The sequence below is a fragment of the Cetorhinus maximus genome, chromosome 9 (genome assembly GCF_964194155.1).
Source record: "Cetorhinus maximus chromosome 9, sCetMax3.hap1.1, whole genome shotgun sequence".
Classification (NCBI taxonomy): domain Eukaryota; kingdom Metazoa; phylum Chordata; class Chondrichthyes; order Lamniformes; family Cetorhinidae; genus Cetorhinus; species Cetorhinus maximus.
This window is the reverse complement of record NC_135887.1, coordinates 47,405,738-47,425,316: the sequence shown is the minus strand read 5'-3', so window position 1 is coordinate 47,425,316 and position 19,579 is coordinate 47,405,738. Positions and strand designations below refer to the sequence as shown.

Sequence of the window (19,579 nt, the reverse complement as noted above, 5' to 3'; positions counted from 1 at the left end):
ACATGGAGACATCCTTTGGTGCTCACACTGCAGTTAATGCACAGTGACCAGAGGGGACTCCCTCCCACCTCTCCTTGTCTCCCTCCCACCTCTCCTTGTCTCCCTCCCTCTCCTTCCCCTTGCTGCCCACAATGGTAATGCCTTTGAATGTCAAGGGGAGATAGTTAAATTGTCTCCCGTTTTAGTTGGTCATTGCCTGGCACTTGTGTGGCATAAATGTGATTTACCACTTATCAGCCCAAGCCTGAATGTTGTTCAGGTCTTGCTGCATGTGGGTATGGACTGCTTCAGTAACTGCAAAGTCGCGAATGACGCTGAGTACTGTGCAGTCATCAGTGAACTCCTGGTATGAATCATCCCCAAATCTCCTGGCTACATGTTGAGGGAAAGTCACTGCTGAAGGAGCTGGGGATTTTTAAGGTTAGGACTCTATCCTGAGGAACTTGGCAGTGCTTCCCCGATGCTGAGGTGAGTGACTAGCAATAACCAGAGCCATCTTTCTTTGTGCTATATATGACTCCAACCAGTGGAGAGTTTACCTCCTGATTCCCATTGACTTCAGTTTTGCCAGTGCTCCTTGATACCGCACTCAGTCAAATGCTGCCTTGATGTCAAAGGCAGTCATCACTCTTGCCTTACCTACTGAGTTCAGCACTTTTGTCCAGGCTGCTGCAATGCCGAGTGGAAGCTCCCTAGGACCTACTCCCAGCCTCATTACTGGTGGGATTTGGCAGACTTCGCAACTCCCTCTTTTTTCTTTCTTTTGAACCAAGGTTGTAATCAGGTCAGGAGTTGAGTGACCCTTGTTATGATCTTTGGCTAGACCCTGGAGGGAGAGATCCGGTTAGGGACCAATAACAATGAAGTTTGAGATTTAAGATGCTTACCAAGTGGATAAAGTCACAAGATTCCACAAGTTTTGAATAAGCAAAAATAAACTTTTCTGTACAAGGTCAGAAAGATTAAAAAAAAACAATTTACAAATCTATTTTCTACTCTTAACATTCAGAGTAAGTATGAAGTCCGATTCCTTGGATTTCTCAGCACCCCTATCCAGACATCTGTCACATTGTGAGCCAACTAATCTCACTGAAACTTCATCTTTCTCACGAGGGTTTCCAATCTTCACATTTGGAGATCCTGCCTTGGAATTCTCTCCAAACGTTGCTCCCACTTGGGTGGCTTTAACAGTGGTCCACTTTGTAGGGTTTCAGTCTCGCCTTCCGAAGTTCCATTTCCCTGGATTCCCGAGCACACTCAAACACTAGCTTACGAGCACACTCAAACACTACCTTACAAGCACACTTACAGATCGATGGCCATGCCAAGCAGAACACCTCTGCTCCAAAGGGATACCTTTGCTCCAACGCCCCCCTTTACTTAAAGTCTGCTTCCTGCAGCTTACTCTTTCAAGTTGGAGCCTGTTTCTTTGCTCCATTTTTAAAAATTAACTGGGACCTGTTTCTGTCTCTTTTTTTCCTTTGTGCCACTTATTGGCTGGCAGACTGCCTCAAACTGACTGCCTCAAGAAGAGCTGTTCACTGACCCTTGAACTGATCTGGTGCCCTATCAAAACACTTTGAGAGACCCACCCTTGTTACTAGGCAGGAGCCAGCGTAGCAAGCATTGGAACATCCTATACCTTAAATGTTACAATCCCCACAGAGTGCAAATTTAGTACTCGGACACACAGATCAATGGATTTCATGACACCCTGATGGAACCAAAACTGGGTGTGTGAATAGGCTATTGCAGAATAAGTGCTGTTTGATAGCACTGTCAGTGATGCTACTGATGACTGGAAGTAACTAACAGTGAGGTAATTGACCAGATTGGAGTTGTCCTGCTTTTTGTGGACAGGACTGACCTGCACAATTTTCCACATTGTTGGGTAGATGCTAGTGTTATAGCTGTGCAAGAATGGTTTAGCTAGTGGTGTGGCTGGTTCTGGAGGATACATCTTCAAACTTAATTTTGTGAACCTTAAGCATGTTTTGTCTACTCTTTTCTTTGAATCTTTTGTAGAAACTGATTTAAAATATCCTTGTAATCTTGGGGAAAATAAATTTGAAGACCTTTTAAGTGAGTTCAGATATGTACCTCGTGATTTAAGTATTGGAATTTAACAGGCATGCTTTACTGAATAAATACCAGCAGCATATTTCCATAACTTCTAAGGCCAGAAGTTCATGTCATATGAGAACTCAGGTTTGGAAGGGTTGAGGAGCTATTACATTCAGCACAGTCATGATCAGGACTACTTCAACTGGTGACTCAGTAAGCTGAGCAAGTAATCAATTTATCTCTCTCTCTATTGAAAGCCAAAAAATGTTTAAAATATGAGATGCAGCAATTTTCCTTCCCTGCTCCTACTGTCATTGTTAACTTAGGATTGTTGGCCATTAATTGGCAAGTGCGAAGGGCCCGGATTTGCTTGACCGTATTTTGTATTATTATACCTTCAAACTTGAAATTGCTCCTATTTTACTTTGTTTCTGATTATCAAGGGGCATAATGCTGCCTTACAGCAATTTATATAACTACATCAACCAACAGAAAGATCACTGGGTGCTTCACATAAACTGATGACAAGCCACAAAAGAGGAAATTAGCAGGGGTGACTAAGTGGATGGTAGGGAGTCTCAAAGGACAAGAGGGATTTAGGGATAGAATTCCAGAACATGGTACCTTGGCCATCAATAATGGGGTGAAAGGAGAGGAAAGAATTGCACAAGAAGCCAGTCTCAAGACAAACAAAGGAAAGTGGGGTAGAATAGAAGTAACATTCCACCTTTACTGAAATGAGCTGTTTGTGGAAAGAAGAAAATTAAGAATTAATGTAAATGTATGGTAAAGGTTTTGAGATATATTTATGCATTATGGAGGGAGATCTTGGGGTTTGAGAGTCTTAAGTTGTGGGAGTGGTAGTGGCAAGACATGGTGGTAAGTTGGTGCTAGGACATGGGAGTTGCAGGGCTTAGAGTTAGCTTCACAATGAGAGTGACAGGAAAGAGCTTGTGGGACATAGTAGCATTGACATTTCCAATATTCCTTCACCCTAGCACGTGTGAAGAGGTGGGTGGTGAGCAGAGGGGCATGAACTGCCCAGGTGCAGTCCTGGGCATGAACTGTCCCAGGGTACATACAAAATGGGAAGATAGTATTGGTTTGCAGTTTGTTACCTCCAGACTTGGCTATTCCAATGTATACCTAGCAGGCATCCCACATTCTATCCTCGATAAACTTAAGGTCACCCAAAATTTGGCTGTCATTGTCTCAACTCACACCGAATCCTGTTCATCCATTACCACTGTGTTCATTGACCTAAAGTGGCTCCTGGTTAAGCAACAATTTGATTTTAAAATTCCTATCATTGTTTTCAAATCGCTCCATGGTCTTGCTCCTCCCTATCTCTGTAATCCCCTTTGGCCCTGTGACCCTCAGATATTTGAGCTTCAGCCTGTGGATGGTTTCTGATTTTAATCATTCTACCTCTGATGGCCATGTCTTCAGCTGCCTAGGCTGTAAGCTATAGAATACCTCCATAACCCCTCGTCCTTTCTAACTTTCTCCTTGAAGGCGCCCCTTAAAACCTACTCTTTTTGGCCCAGTTTTTTGTCATCTGCCCTTATATCTCCTCATGTGGCTCTGTGTATTTTTTAATATAATGCCTTTGTGAAATGATTTAAGATGTTTTATTATGTTAAAGGAACTTTGTAAATAGAAGTTGTTTGCTGTTGAAAGGGGCAGTCCTGACTTCTATGAGCAGGAAAGGAATGAGAGGATATGGTGGTACTGAGAAAGTGGTGCTCCAATTTGGGAAAAGTGAGAAGAGTATTAGGCTGGAGTGTTGGAATAAGGGCTTTGAGATGTAGGATATTGTGAATGGTAGTGGTAAATTATGGAAATAGTGGGAGCGGGTTTCAAGGTCTAATGAGTGGTTGTCTTGAAGCACCATGGAGTGAGTAATGAGCTATGTTGATAAGAGGGCTAAGCTATGTAGCAGCATTGGGCTGGATGTAATGTTTTGACAAAACTAGAAGCATGATTGCAGGATTTGGCAACACTTCTGATGTATGTGCAATGATGCTAGGACTGAGCGTGGAATGTTAGACCATCAGAATGTGGTGGGTAGTGCTGGCTGTGAAAGGCTAATGCGAGGGAAATATGTGGGATGTTGGTGAGGAAGAGGAAATAAAATCAGCAAAATTGGGAGGGTGGTGAGGGAATTGAGGTCTTGGGAGTGAAGAGAAATGGCAGCAATGATCATTGACTGGGGGAGACAGTTGGGTGATTGGTGGGCAGGGGTGTTGACAGCTGACACGAGAACTGACAAAAATGCATTCATCAAAGGCAGTAGAAGAAAACCAAAAGATGTAAAGTGCCCAGCAGGTGGTGCGATGGACTGTTGATGTGGCCTTGAGGGAGGCAGATGCATGTTGGAGGTAGCAGAAAGGCAGAGACATTGGAACAAAAACAAAAATTGCTGGAAAAACTCAGCAGACCTGACAGCATCTGTGGAGAAGAAGACAGTTAACGTTTCGAGTCCGTATGACTCTTCATCAGAGACATTGGAGCTTGGGTGTAAAAAGAGGAAGACATGGGTACTCAGTGTGAGTGGGTTATGTAAAAGGACAAAGCATAGGCAAGCAAATTTAATATCTCAATTTTTTTTAAACCAAGTTTGCAAAGAGAAGTAGCTATCACTGGATTTATGAATTTATTCAAATTTATAAAAAATATCAGTTACATTGATTTTAGTGTTCAAAGGCCGAGTTGCCTCCCAATATTTACATTGGGGGTGCTGCAAGATACAGCTGTTCATGGTGCTGGAGTTTTAAACTGTTCATAGTATGAGAAGTAATCCTAATACATAATAGCAAATAAGCAGTTTACATTACAATATGGCACACTGCTCTGTTGGCTGCTGTCAATTTCTGAGTTTGTCTGACATTTCTTATGATTTTATGATCTGCTTTTTGGCCATGCATTCTTTTCTGTAGTTCAGTTTTATATATTTTAGCGAAGACTTCATTAGCTTACTGTTAGAAATATTGTGGATGTTAGAAATATTGAGGATGGTAAATATAACTCATTTGGCAAATAAGTGGTGAAATGATCTTTTGAGTTTTTCAATGTGCCAATAGAAAAACAGATGCTGGGCTTATAACTGAAGTCACAAGACTTATTATCTAGTGGTGCACCATGTTAATGCACTGATGTATTGTGACAGGACATTTTGTCTGATTCCTGGTCTGAGGGCCATTTGGAAGTATGTTGCTTTTCTAAGAGAGATAAAAGGGAATGCTTAGTGAACTCTCACACTTTGCTGACAACCAGTTCAGCAGAAGTAATATATCTTGGGGATATGGTATTGCCAGTTTGCTTGATCTGGTTCTAGTGCGGGAGCATGAGTTTAAAAAAAAATCGTCCAATGTTTATGCATAAGGACTATGGACATGTTGGACTGGGGATCCTGCTGCCTATTTTGGCAGTGAAAGGAGCATGGTGTAATCAAGAGTAAGAAGAGAGGTAAGAAAATATTCATTAAAAATGACTCACTTCTTGTTATGTCGATTTATTTTTGTTGGTGGGGGGGGTGCAATTATTTATTTGCGGGATGTGGGTGTCGCTGGCTAGGACAGCATCCCTAATTGCCCTTGAGAAGGTGGTGATGAGCTGCTGCCTTGAGCTGCTGCAGTCCATGCTTTTTATGCTGCAGTTAGTTCGTTGACTGCAGCGAGAGCATATCAATACTGGTCCATTTGATACATTTCTATCATAAAACCATGCTTGCACTTTTTATTGTAATCCTTCAATATATCAGGTTTTGCAAATAATTTTGGATGTTATCAAGTGAAATATAACTAAGAAAATGAATATAGCTTTACTTGTGGAATATATTGAACTACCTCTGTTATTCATTGTGACATAATAGGGCACTAATGCTGCTTGACATTTTTCCACATGCTTTCACTGCCTTCTCTTTGTGGTGGTTATTGTGCTGATAGGTAATTGTATACCATTGGAGGTACATCATGCAATGCTTCTGTTCCTGCAGTTTTAGGCCTTTAATAGAACCCAGAATTTAAATGGAAAAGCTTTGCCAGTGCAGTACTGGCTGGCATTTTGAAACTTTGCCATTGGCTGTTACTCACACGTTATTGGTAAACACTTTTTTACAACATTTAAAACAAACATTTTTCGGATATGGGCATCACCAGCATAGCTGGCATTTATTGCCGATCCGCAGTTTCCCTTGATAATGTTGTAGTGGGCCACATTGAATCACTGCGGTCATTGTGGTGAAGGTGCTCCTACAATCTTAAATATAGAGTTCCAGGATTTTCACTGAGCAACTGATGCTGTTCCTTCCAAATATGTCCAAGTGAAGAGTACATGGAAGGGAATTTGGCAGTGATGGTGTCCCCAGGCACCTGCTGTCCCAGTCTGCTAATTGTGGAGATCAGAAGTTTGGAGGTGATACTGAAGAAGCTGCAGTGACTTGGTACAGTTTATCCTGTAGATAGTGCACACTGCAACCATGGTATATTTGCGGTGAAGGGGGAGATGTTTGGCACCAAATCAATCAAGCAGATAACTGTGTCATTGAACTTCATTAAGCTTCATTAGTGTTAATGCAGTAGCATAAAACCAGGCAAGTAGAGTGTACTCCATCACACTCCTGACTTGTGCCTTGTAGGTGATAGAGAGGCTTTGGGAAATCAGGTGATGCTCCACTTACTGTAGAATACCCAGTCTCTTGAATTTCTGTAGTAGCTACACATACATGTGGTGGGCCTAATTGAGTGTCTGTCCCTTACTGACCCCCAAGGTGTTGATGGTGAAGGACCCAGTTGTGGTAATCCTACTGAATGTGGTTAGGTGCTTTCTTGTTGGAGATGGTCATGAATTGGCACTTGTAAATCCTGAATCTTTAACGAGAGAAAATCTTACCATCTTGCCATGACATTCAATGGCATTTCCATTGCTGAATCCCCATCAACACCCTGAGACAAGCCATATAAATACTTAGGTTACAAGGACAGGCCAGAAGCTCTGAATTGTACAGCGAGTAACACACCTAACTCTCCAAAGCCTTTTCACCATTTATAAGTCAGGCTTGTGATGGAATATTCCCCACTTGCCTGGATTAGTGCAGCTCTGTCAACACTCAAAAAGCTCAACATCACCCAGGACCAAGCAACATACTTGATTGGCACCCTATCCACCACCTGGCACACTGGCACAGTGCATACCATCTATGAGATGCACTGCAGAAACCCACCAAGGCTCCTTCAAAAGCATCTTCCAAACTGGCAACCTGTATCACCTAGAAAAACCAGCAGCTCATGCAAACACTAACATCAGGGAGATCCTTTCCAGGCCCCACACCATCCTGATTTGGAATTATGCCACTGTTCCTTCACTGTCACTGGATCAAATCCTGGAACTTCTTGCCGAACAGCACCTGGAACTCAGCGGTTCACAAAGGTGATTTGCCACCACCACCTCAGGTAATTGGGGATGGACAATAAATGCTACTCTTGCCCCCACATCCAATGAATGATTTTTAAAGAGGTTACTTACCACTTAGTCAGCCCAAGCCTGGATGCTGACTGAGTCTTGCAGCATGCAAACATGAACTGTTTCATTATCTGAGGAATTGAGAATGGAGCTGAGCAATTCGACCTTGCAATGGAAGGAAGGCTATTGATGAAAAAGCTAAAGAAGCTTGAGCCTAGGCTGCTGTCCTGAGGAATTCCTGCAGCAATATCGTGGACTGAGCTAATTAGCCTCCAAGAGCCATTATCATCACCCTTTGTCACTCTGACTCTGAGTAGTCTCTCTCATCCCATCAAATCCTTGGTGTTATACTCAATGAAATGCTGCCTTCATGTCAAGAGCAGTTAGTCTCACCTGCATTCAGCTCTTTATGTCCATGTTTGACCTGAGACTAATATGGTCTGGAGCCAAGTGGCCTCCATGGATCCCATGCTGAGCATTGGTGAGCAGGTTATTAGTGAGTAAGTACCACTTAATATTGTTTACAATTCTATTTCCATATCTATAGTGATGTTTGAGAATGGGTTGATGGGGCAGTAATTGACTGGGTCAGAATTGTCCTCCCTTTTGTGTACAGATCATATCTGGATAATTTTCCACATTCCATGCTAACTCTTGAGCAAAGGTTTACGGCATTACACGTGAGGTATTGTCAGAACCTGTGTCCTTTTCTGTGACCAATGTACTCGGATGTTTGTTCATCTTATGTGGCATTCTTGACATCTGTAATGGTGAGGACTGAAAAGGACCATTCACTTGGTACTTTTGTTGAAGAGAAAAAACTGGGTGATATATGACGAAAGAGCCATTGGCAAGTTTAGATTTACCAAGTGTTAATTGGTTGTAACTTTTCATCTGGTATTGAATTTCATTGGAAAATTCCACTGTTAATCTGACATTGATGGAGATATCTCTGTAAACAGGGAATGATTATATGTCCCTGTGTTTTGTTTGCTCCCCTCGCCATCTATCAGGAATAATTAAGTAACCTTTCCTACAGGCCTCTGCAATTTCCATAGTCTCTAATTATTTGAAATCTCGTTGAACTCCTTGACAAATTTAATGAGTGGCTTTTTGGAGTAACAGTCTATCTCTGAAGCGTGTAGGTCCTTCTCGCACAGAATATTGAACTTTGTTACTCCATTAAAGCATAGGGCGTTTAACAGTTGTGCATACTTACTGGTAGCTGTAGCCAAAACTCTACCATCACGAGAATTAGCTATTTGTATTGATGAGGCGTTCAATAAGGTACCGCACATAAGGATACTTATTAAGGTAAGAGCCCATAGTGTTGGGGATAGTATATTGGCATGGATAGAGGATTGGCTAACTAATAGAAGACAGAGTTGGGATAAGGGGACATTTTCAGGATGGCAACCTGTAACTAGTGGAGTGCCACAGGGATCAGTGCTGAGGCCACAATTATTTACAAGATACATTAATGACTTGGATGAGAGAAGTGAATGTACTATCGCCAAGTTTGTGGATGATAAAAAGAGATGGGAAGGCAAGTGTTGAGGATGACACAGAGTCTACAGGGGGATATAGACAGGCTGTGAGTGGGCAAAAACTTGGCAGACGGAATATGATGTGGGAAAATGTGAGGTTATGCACTTTGGCAGGAAAAATAGAGGAGCTGAATATTATTTAAATGGAGAAAGCTGCAGCACACAGGGATTTGGGGGCCCTTGTGCATGAATCCCGAAAAGCTAGCATACAAATTCAGCAGGTAATAGGGAAGGCAGATGGAATGTTTGCCTTTATTTCAAAGGGAATAGAGTATAAAAATAGGGAAGTCTTGCTAAAACTACACAAGGCCCGAGTTAGACCACACCTAGAATACTGAATAGTTTGGTTCCCTTATCTGAGGAAAGATATACTAGCGTTGGAGGCAGTCTAGAGAAGTTTAACTAGGTTGATCCCAGGTATGGAGGGATTTTCTTATGAGGAGAGATTGAGTAGGTTGGGTCTGTACTCATTGGAGTTTAAAGGAATGAGAGATGACCTTATTGAAACATATAAGATTCTTAGGGGGCTTGACAGGGTAGATGCTGAGAGGTTGCTTCTCCTTGTGGGAGAGTCTAGGACCAGAGGGCATAATTTGAGTAATAGGTCGCCCATTTAAGACAGAGATGAGAAATTTCTTCTGAGGGTTGTGAATCTGTGGGATTCTTTACCGCAGAGGGCTGTAGAGTCTGGGTGATTAAGTATATTCAAGGCTAAAGTAGACAAATTTTTAATCAGTCATGGAATCAAGGGCTATGGGGAAAAGGCAGAAAAGTGGAGCTGAGCACTATCAGGTTAGCCATGATCTCATGAATGGTGGAGCAGACTCGATGGGCTGAACGGCCTACTTTTGCTCCTACATCTTATGGCCTACTATAATTGTGTTTTAACAGCATTCTAGTAACATACCACATGTTGTATTGCTGCCCAGGTACATAACTGATGGTTATAAAAGAATTTCATCCCATTGGTTGCTGTGGAGCACACGTTGGATTTGCAATAGCTTTAACCTATCAACATGAAGTATATAAGTATCATGGCTATGGTACATTTAAAGGCAAACCAGAATTAATATTTCAAAACTAAATTGTGTAGGAAATGAGAGGTTAGATTTTTACAAAATGTTTACATAACTCCACAGAACTATTTAGAGAAAAATCTAAGGTTAAGAAGTAATTAAAGTATAATTTATCAACTTTTTGATTTTTATTTTTATTTCTCTAGGTCATTTATCATTCATTTGGTGGAACGTCAAAAGGCCTTCATTTTAATAACCTGATAGTGGGGCTGGTCCTCCTGACAAGGGGAAGGGATGAAGAAAAAGCTAAGTGTAAGTACTCCATAACCATCATTATTATTATATGTTTAACGAAACTGTCAATTCACAGATTAAAAACTATGGTAAAGATTGTACTCTATTGGAATTGTTCCCTGATATAATGCAAAAGTTCATTGTTTTTGTAAGCAGTGTTGGAATGCATGTAGCATTCAAACAAGATGAACTAATAGTGCAAATAGAGATAAACAAATGTGATCTAGTAGCCATTACAGCGAGATTGAGAGATTGGGGCCTAAATATTGAAGGGTATGTGATTTTAGGAAGTTAGTAAAGGTGGAGGGGTGGCTCTGTTAATTAAAGACAACATTACACAATAGAGAGGAATGGCCTAAGTGCAGGAAACCAGGATATAGAAGCGGTTTGGGTAGAGATGAGGAATGATAAAGGCAAGAAGTCACTTATGGGAGTGGTGTACAGGCCCCATAACAGTAATCACACAGGATGGGGTATCAAAGAAGAAATAGTGAGAGCTTGTCAGAAAGGTGTGATGGTTATCATGGGGGATTTTAATCTACATATAGATTGGAACAACCAGATGGGCAAAGATGGCATAGATGACAAATTCATAGAATGTTTTAAGGATAATTTCTTAGGTCAGCATGTGGACTGCAGTGGTTCAAGGAGGCAGCTCACCACCACTTTGAAGGGCAACTAGGGATGGGCAAGAAATGCTGGCCCAACCAGGGAAGCCCACATACCATGATTGGATAAAAATAAATAAATCACCATGTTCTGGAGCCAACCAGGGAGCAGGCTAACTGGACCTGGTATTGTGCAATGAGATAAGATTAATGAATGACCTCATGGTGAAGGCACCCTAGGTAGCAGCGATCATAATATCATTGAATTTTACACTCGGTTTGAGGAAGGGAAGACTGGGTCTAACACTAGTATTTTAAGCTTAAATAAGGGCAATTACAAGGGCATGAAAGTAGAGCTAGTGAAAGTGAACTGGCAATTTAGGTTAAGGGATAGGTCAATAGAGATCCAGTAGCAGACATTTAAGGGGATATTTCAGAATACACAATGGATACGTACCAACAAAGAAAAATTCCAAGGGGAGGATCCACCATCTGTGGTTAACTAAAAAAGCTAAAGATAGTATCAAACTAAAGAAAAAGCATATAATTGTGCAAAGATAACTGGCAGGTCAAAAGATTGGCTAGAATATAAACAACAGCAAAGAATGACTAAAAGATTAAAGAGGGAAGGAAATATTAGAGTACAAGAGAAAACTAGCTAGAAATATAAAGACAGTTTCTATAGGTATTTAAAAAAGAAAAGAGTTAACAAAGTGAGCATTGATCCTGTAGAAAGTAAGCCTGAGCGATTAATAATGGAAAATGAGATGGCAAATGAATTGAGTAGTTATTTTGCAATGGTCTTCACCTATAGAGGATACAAGAGACTTCCCAGAAATAGCTGTAAATCAAGAATTGGAAGGGATGGAGTAACTCAAGAAAATTACAATCACCAGGAAGTGTAACTTGTCAACCCGCAGTTCCAACAATTTGCTAAGTTCCGGGTTCTGATGGATTTCATCCTCGGGTCTTAAAAGAAGTGACTCGTGAGATATTTGATGCATTGGTTTTAATTTTCCAAAATTCACCAGATTCGAGGAAGGTTCCATTAGATTGGAAAATAGCTAATGTAACTCCTTTATTCAAAAAGGGAGAGAGACAAAGCAGGAAACTATCAGCCAGTTAGTTTAATATCTGCCATAAGATGTTAGTGCCCTGTTATAACATCTTCAATAATAGCTTCTAAGATAAATTCAAGGTAATCAGGCAGAGTCAACATGGTTTTGTGAAAGGGAAATCATGTTTAACCAATTTATTGGAGTTCTTTGAAGAAGTAACAGGTGCTGTGGATAAAGGGAAGAACTGGTGGATGTGCTGTACTTAGATTTTCAGAAGGCATTTGATAAGGTGCGTCATCAAAGGTTATTGTAAAAAATAAAAGCTCATGTAGGGGGTAACATATTAGCCTGGATAGAAGATTGTCCAGCTAACAGGAAATAGAAGGCATAAATGGCTCATTTTCTGGTTGGCAGGATGTGACAAGTGGTGTGCCACAGGGATCAGTGCTGGGGCCTCAACTGTTTACAATTCATATAAATGATTAGGATGAAGGGACTGATGGTATTGTTGCTAAATTTGCTGATAATACAAAGGTAGCTAGGAAAGTAAGTTGTGAAGAGGACTTAAGGAGGCTACAAAAGGATATAGTAGGTTAGGTGAGTGGGCAAAGATCTGGCAAATGGAGTATAATGTAGGAAAATGTGAGGTTGTCCATTTTGGCAGGACAAATAAAAAAGAGGTATATTGTCTAAATGGTGAGAGATTGTAGAGCTCTGAGATGCAGAGGGATCCGAGCAGCCTAGTGCATGAATCGCAAAAGGTTCGTATGCAGGTGCAGCAAGTAATTAGCAAAGCTAATGGAATGTTATTTGTTGCAAAGGGGATTGAATACAAGAATAGAGGGGTTATGCTTCAGTTATACAGGGCATTGGTGAGACCACATTTGGAGTACTGTGTACAGTATTGGTTTCCTTAATTTAGGAAAGATGTAAATGCATTAGGAGCAGTTCAGAGATGGTTTATTAGATTAGTACCTGGAATGGGCAGGTTATCTTATGAGGAAAGGTTGCACAGCCTAGACTTGTATCCGCTGGAGTTTAGAAGAGGTGACTTGATTGAAACGTTTAAGATCCTGAGGAGACTTGATAGGGTGAATGTGGAAAGGATGTTTCTCTCTTGAGAGAATCTAAAACTTGGGGGTACTGTTTCAAAATGAGGGGATGCCCATTTAGGACAGAGATGAGGAAATATTTTTTCTGAAGATTGTGAAACTTCAGAATTTCCTTCCTCAAAAGGTGGTTGCGGCAGAGCCCTTGAATATCCTTCAAGGCAGAGGTAGATAGATTCTTGATAAGTAAGGTATTGAAAGGTTATTGGGGATAGGCAGGAATATGAGGTTAAAATCAGATCAGCCATGATCTTATTGAATGGCGGAGCAGGCTTGAGGGGCCAAGTGACGACCTCCTAATTGATATGTTCGTATGAATTTGGTGCTTAAAAAAAAGTTGAATGTTCAGGGTGACTTTGGGTTAAAATGAATAGCCTATAAATCTTTTACAGTGATAAATAACCATCTATCACTATTCAGCTTTCAATGTTGTCCATCTTTCATACTTACACAGTCAGCTCCAAATGTGCCAGTTGTACTCTGTAATAAGTTGGGAAATGATCTTGGAAAAGGATTGCATTATGCTTAACTCCAATTGTCACTGGAGGCTCAGAGTTTGGATCTACTATGGAACTCAAAAACATGCCTCATTGGAGGCCAGATGATCTAATTGAAATAGACAATTGAATTTGGCACAATGACGCGCAAGTTCTAAAATGGCATGTTTAAAGGATCAAGAATTTGTCAACATTTTGGAAAGCCTGTAATTTAAAGATTTGCAGCAATAAGAAGCAGTTTAACCACTGATATTTCCCAATAATTTTAAGTATATAAATACTACTTGATTAAAGACTCACTTCCAATTTGGGGAGCCCATTTGCTATTTTTACTTGTCACCTGGGGTGAGCACATGGTGGAGTGTGGTGGTATTCTTTGGTGGCCTCATGAAATGTGCTTTGAAAGTGTTGCCTACTTGGGATTTGAATTTTTCCAAAATCTTTTTCATCAATTTTTTTAACCCATGTAGAGGGTTTCTTTCATTCTCACTTTAGTATGAAAGGTCTGCAATCCATACATGTTGGTGATCGACCTCATTTCTCTGTCTTGTAAAACATTGTATCTGAGCCTATTTTTAATTTCTGGAAAGCATAAAGTTTCATGTTATCACATTCAATGAAACTCATATATCTGTATGAAGTATCAGTTCTCTTTGCAGATAGAGCAAGGAGATATCCACCAATATAGGTAGCTAATTATTTCATTGTAAATCGAAACTTTAGTTAATTTCCAAAAAGTATCAGTAAATTACGTTGAGAAGTATGCCAAATTATCTTTTTGGCAGGGTTGCTCCACTGGGAACATTGGAACTCATTAACCATAGGAGTTTACAGCACAGCAGGAGGCAATGTGGCCCATCATGTCTGTGCTGGCTTTTCACTAGAGCATCCCAATGCTAATTCCCCAGTGCTAACCCATGACCTTGTTTCAGTATTTATCCAATTTCCATTAAGATGCAAAAATTTTTGCCTTAACTGTTTCTTTTGAGGCATTTTATGCTGCAACAATGGTAAATAAATGCCTCCTAACCATTCCTTCACTCCCTTAGTGATAATTTTAAATTGCCCATCCCTCATCACCCCTAAGCAGAGGGAATGTCTTTCCCTATTCACTCCCATCAAAACATTTTGATAAGTTTTAAAAACCTTTACTAAATCACTTTTAATAGCCTTCTCTATTTCAGTGGAAATAGCCCCAGAAATGCAAGTTTCACCTTAAATTATCTTCCCATCTAAATCTAAAATAGACCTTTCCTTCCCCTTCCAAAGAATTATGCATCTGAAACTCTCACTTCCTCTCCTCAGCTGAATCCTTCAGTGTCTTTACTTGAAGGAGGAAACATTTCACAATCTCAGGATGTCACAAAGTGCTTTATAGTCAGTTCAATACTTTAAGTGTAGTCGCTGTTATATTGCAAGAAATGCAGGTATATTCCTTTATTTGTTTTTTTCTCTTGAAATTTATATTACCACACACTTAATCATGTTAATTTCATCTGCCATTTGTCTGCCCAATCTGTCAACCTGCCTGTCTTCCTGAGGCTTTTTTTAAACAGTCCTTCTTACTGTTAGCCAAACCTCCCTCATGTGTCATCATATTTCGAGGAGTGCTCCTTCTGTCCAAGTGTAAATTAGCAGTATAAACTAAGAACAGATGTGGACCCTTGGCATTGCACCATTTTGAATTCTTCTTTACTTTGAACAACACCCATATTTCATGAATGTCAACAAATTTTGTATCCATTTCTTGAAAAATTATCTTTTTTTTTCTAGTAAGCCTCGTCATATAATCAAAATGACTCCAAAATCCATACACTAGGCATCTATTGCATCCCCATTACCTAATTGGCTCCTCCTTCAAATAAAAGTGCATAAATTAATGAAACAAGACGTTCTTTTAAATCTGGCAAAAAGCCCCTGAACAACATGCATATTTCTAAATCTAACTCCGCTTTAAAAATATTCAATGACTCCGCCTCCTCCACCTTCTGAGACAGTATGTTCCAAAGTCACGCAATCCTCTGAGAAAAAAATTCTCCTCGCCTCAGCCCTAAAAGGGCGACGACTAATTTTAAAACAGTGCCCCCACATTCTGGTTTCATCCACAAGAGGAAACATTGTTTCCACGTTCACCTTGTCAAGGCTGTTCAGGATCTCCTATACTTAAATCAAATCACCCCATATTCTTCTAAACTCCTGTGGAAACGAGCACAGCTTGTCAAAGCTTTTCTCATAAGACAACCCGCTCGTTCCAGGTATCAATCTAGTAAACCACCTATGAACTGCTTCCAAGCATTTATATCCTTCTTTAAATAGGAGACCAAAACTGCACAGTATTTGAGATATGGTCTCACCAATGCATTGTATAACTGTTATGACACAGCAGTTGGTAAAGCTGAGTTATTTAAAAAACCCAGAGGGAAACTTTAAACAACAGTCATAACCTATATTTTCATTTGGTATGTTTGAAATGCATCTCTGAATTCCAGCATAAAACCACCAGTTCTCAAGAGGTTTTTATATCAAATTACATGAGACATTTATTAATTTACACAAGTTAAACATATACACATGGTTACAAATTACTACTATCATAACTTTTAACAAATTCCCAAACTAATCCCCACTAAGGCAACAGCAACCCTTAGACTTTAAGCAGACACCAGGCAAAGCATTTTCACCTTACAAATTCAAAATGAGGTTCTTTTCACTTTGGTTCCTTTACAGACACAGTGGTAGGCTTACAGGCTTTGATGTTACATACTTCTGCTCTGCACAAACAAAACTGCTGCCTGTTATACCCAGCAAATCTCATTGAATTTAAATTCTCATTGTATCACCAGACCCTTTGAACTCCACCTCTTCTAACAATAAAACCCCTTCCATAATAACAATTTTATTAGTAATGTAAACATTGCTTGGTCTCTGCGAGCAAGGTGCCAGATTTCACTCCCCTTCTTGAATCTTCTATTCAACAAAATGCAAATACACTCTACCTCTCTTACATCTCAAAACTACTATATATCAAAGCACCCAGACTAGCTGGCTTTAATCCAATTAAGACATGTGCAGACACACCCACAGACTAAACCTCTATTTAAAAAAAAATAATGTCCAACATATACATCAACAGCTTCATGACAATAACTGAAGCACAACATCCTTAACTTTTATGTTCAACTCCTCTCGTAATAAAGGATAGCATTCCATTAACCTTAATAACTTGCTGTAGCTGCATACTAACTTTTTGTGACTTGTGCACGAGAATACTTAGATTGCTCTGCACCTCGGATTTCTGCAGCCGATTTTTGTTTAAATAATACTCTGCTTTTTTTATTCTTCCTGCCAAAGTGAACAACTGCACATTTTCCCACATTATACTCCATCTGCCAGATTTTTGCCCACTCACTCAACTTGTCTATATCTGTGCAATTTCCTATGTCCTCTTCACAACATTCTTTCCTACCTATCTTTGTGCCACCTGCAAATTTGGCTACCATGCCTTCACTCCCCTCATCTAAGTCATTGATATAAACTGTAAAAAGTTGAGGTCCTGGCATAGACCCCTACGGGACTCCACGTCACATTCTGCCAATCAGAAGGTTCATTTATCCATAATCTGTTTCCTGCCAGCCAGCCAATCTTCTGTCCATACTGATATGTTACCCCCTACGCCATGAACTTTTATTTTCCGCAATAACCTTTGAAGTGGCACCTTATCAAATGCCTTCTGGAATTCCAAGTACAGCCTGTCTACATGCTCCCCTTTATCCACAGTGCATGTTACTGCTTCAAAAAACTCCAATAAATTGGTTAAACATGATTTCTCTTTCACTAAACCATGCTGACTCATCCCAATTACCTTGAGTTTCTCTAAGTGTCCAACTATATCTTCAAAGATTGATTCTGACACCTTCCCCATGACGGATGCCAAGCTAACTGGCCTGTAGTTTCCTGTTTTCTGCCTCCCTCCCTTCTTGAATAGAGGGGTTATATTTTCTACTTTCCAGTCTGATGGAACCTTTCCAGAATCTAGTAAATTTTGGAAAATTAACACTAACACATCCACTACCTCATTAGCCACCTCTTTTAAGACCTTAGGGTGAAGTCCATCAGAATTTCTTTTTCCTGATTAACCTTTTAGTCATTCTCTGACATTCTTTATATTCTGACCAATCATCTGACCTGCCACTCAACTTTGTGCTTTTTCCTTAAGTTTGATACTTTCCTTAACTTCTTTAGTTAACCACAGGTGATGGGTCCTCCCATTAGAATTTTTCTTTATGGTAGGAATATACTTATTTTGAGTATTCTGAAATATCCCCTTAAATGTCTGCTACTGCTTCTCTATTGATCTATCCCCTAGTCTGGTATCCCAGTTCACTTCAGCTAGCTCAGCTTTCATGCCAACATAATTGTCTTTATTTAAGTTTAAAATACTAATCTTAAACCCACTCTTCTCCCTTTCAAACTGGATATAAAATTCAATCATATTGTGGTTGCTGCTACTGAGTGGTGCCTTCACTGAGTTCATTAATTAATCCTGTCATATTACACAATACCAAGTCTAATATAACCTGCTCTCTGGTTGGTTCGAGGGCATGTTGCCCTAAGAAACTATCTTGAAAGCATTATATGAACTCCTCATCCAGGCTACTACTGCCAATCTGATTTTTCCAGTTTATATGTAGATTAAAATCACCCATGATTATTGCTGTCTTTTATCACAAGCACTCAATATTTCTTGTCTGCTTTATCCTACATTGTGGCTACTGTTAGGGATCCTGTAGACCACTACCACTAGTGACTTCTTTCCCCTACTATTCCTCATCTCACGCACACCCTGATCTCCTGAACTAAGGTCATCTCTAACTATTGCACCAATGCCATACTTGATCAACAGTGCTACCCCTCCACCTTTCTATTCTTCTTGAATGTCGTATACCCTCAATATTCAGGACCCAATCCTTGTCCTCCTGCAGTCATATCTCCATAATGGCTATCAGATCATATTTATTTATTTCCATGTGCGCTATCAATTCATTTACTTTGTTCTGAATGTTATGTGCATTCACATACAGAGCCTTTAGTTTTGTCTTTTTGTTACCTTTGTAACATCTAGTCTTCACTATTGATGTATTCTTAGGTTTATTCTCTCTGTCCCTTCCTGCTATTCTATGACCCTCATTTCCCACGTTATTATTATTATGGTCTCCTGCCTTGAATCTACGCCTTGATTTGCTACACCTACCCAAATTGATTACTCTTTTTAGAAAGTTTGTTATGCTTAATTATTTGTATCCATGATTACTGATTTAAAATGGGCACAGCTTTGAAATTATTCCAGGAAAATTAAAATAGCTAAAGAAAATGATTACAAATTTAAAAAGTTGAGAAAAGAAATTAATGAACCACAACAGCTGCTTTGTTACTTTTCTTCCAGCAGATGAAAGCTTCAACTATGTTTCTCTGCTCCTAGCTTCAACAATATCAACAATGCTTCACCTTATCTCAATCCAAGGCCTATTCTTCATAAAGCGCTAGAGTTTCTTGCTGGCCTGCATTATCTATCGTTTATCTCAATAGTATTTGTTTTCATCTCTTGGTTTGGCAAGTTCAGCGAGTTTGATTTTAACTAACTGACAAAGAAACTTTTCTTCCATCAGCACTATTTCTAGCTTCCCAAGACATGCTGATTGAATGTCAAACTTAAAAATTGTCAGAAGGCATTTTTTTGTCTTGCATCAAGAAGCAGCCTTGGATGCGTTCTAAAGTGAGTTCTCCACTTTGATCACACAGAATCATAGCACAGTAGGAGATAATTTCACCAATCAAGACTGCAACAAGGAGCAGTGCTGTTAGTCCCATCCCTCTGCTTTTTCTCCATATGCCTGCAATTTGTTCTCCTTAAAGTACTTATCCA

At 39.9% G+C, this 19,579-nt stretch overlaps 1 protein-coding gene across 2 annotated transcripts in view; it reads left to right on the top strand.

Moving 5' to 3' along the window:
* The window catches only part of usp32 (ubiquitin specific peptidase 32), a 243,952-nt gene that overhangs the window by 73,407 nt on the left and 150,966 nt on the right, over positions 1-19,579 (top strand). For both annotated transcript variants that reach the window (XM_078548648.1, XM_078548646.1), the window contains exon 3: positions 10,297-10,402. In XM_078548648.1, the coding sequence (XP_078404774.1) occupies positions 10,297-10,402 (106 nt within the window). The remainder of the gene's footprint in view (positions 1-10,296; positions 10,403-19,579) is intronic.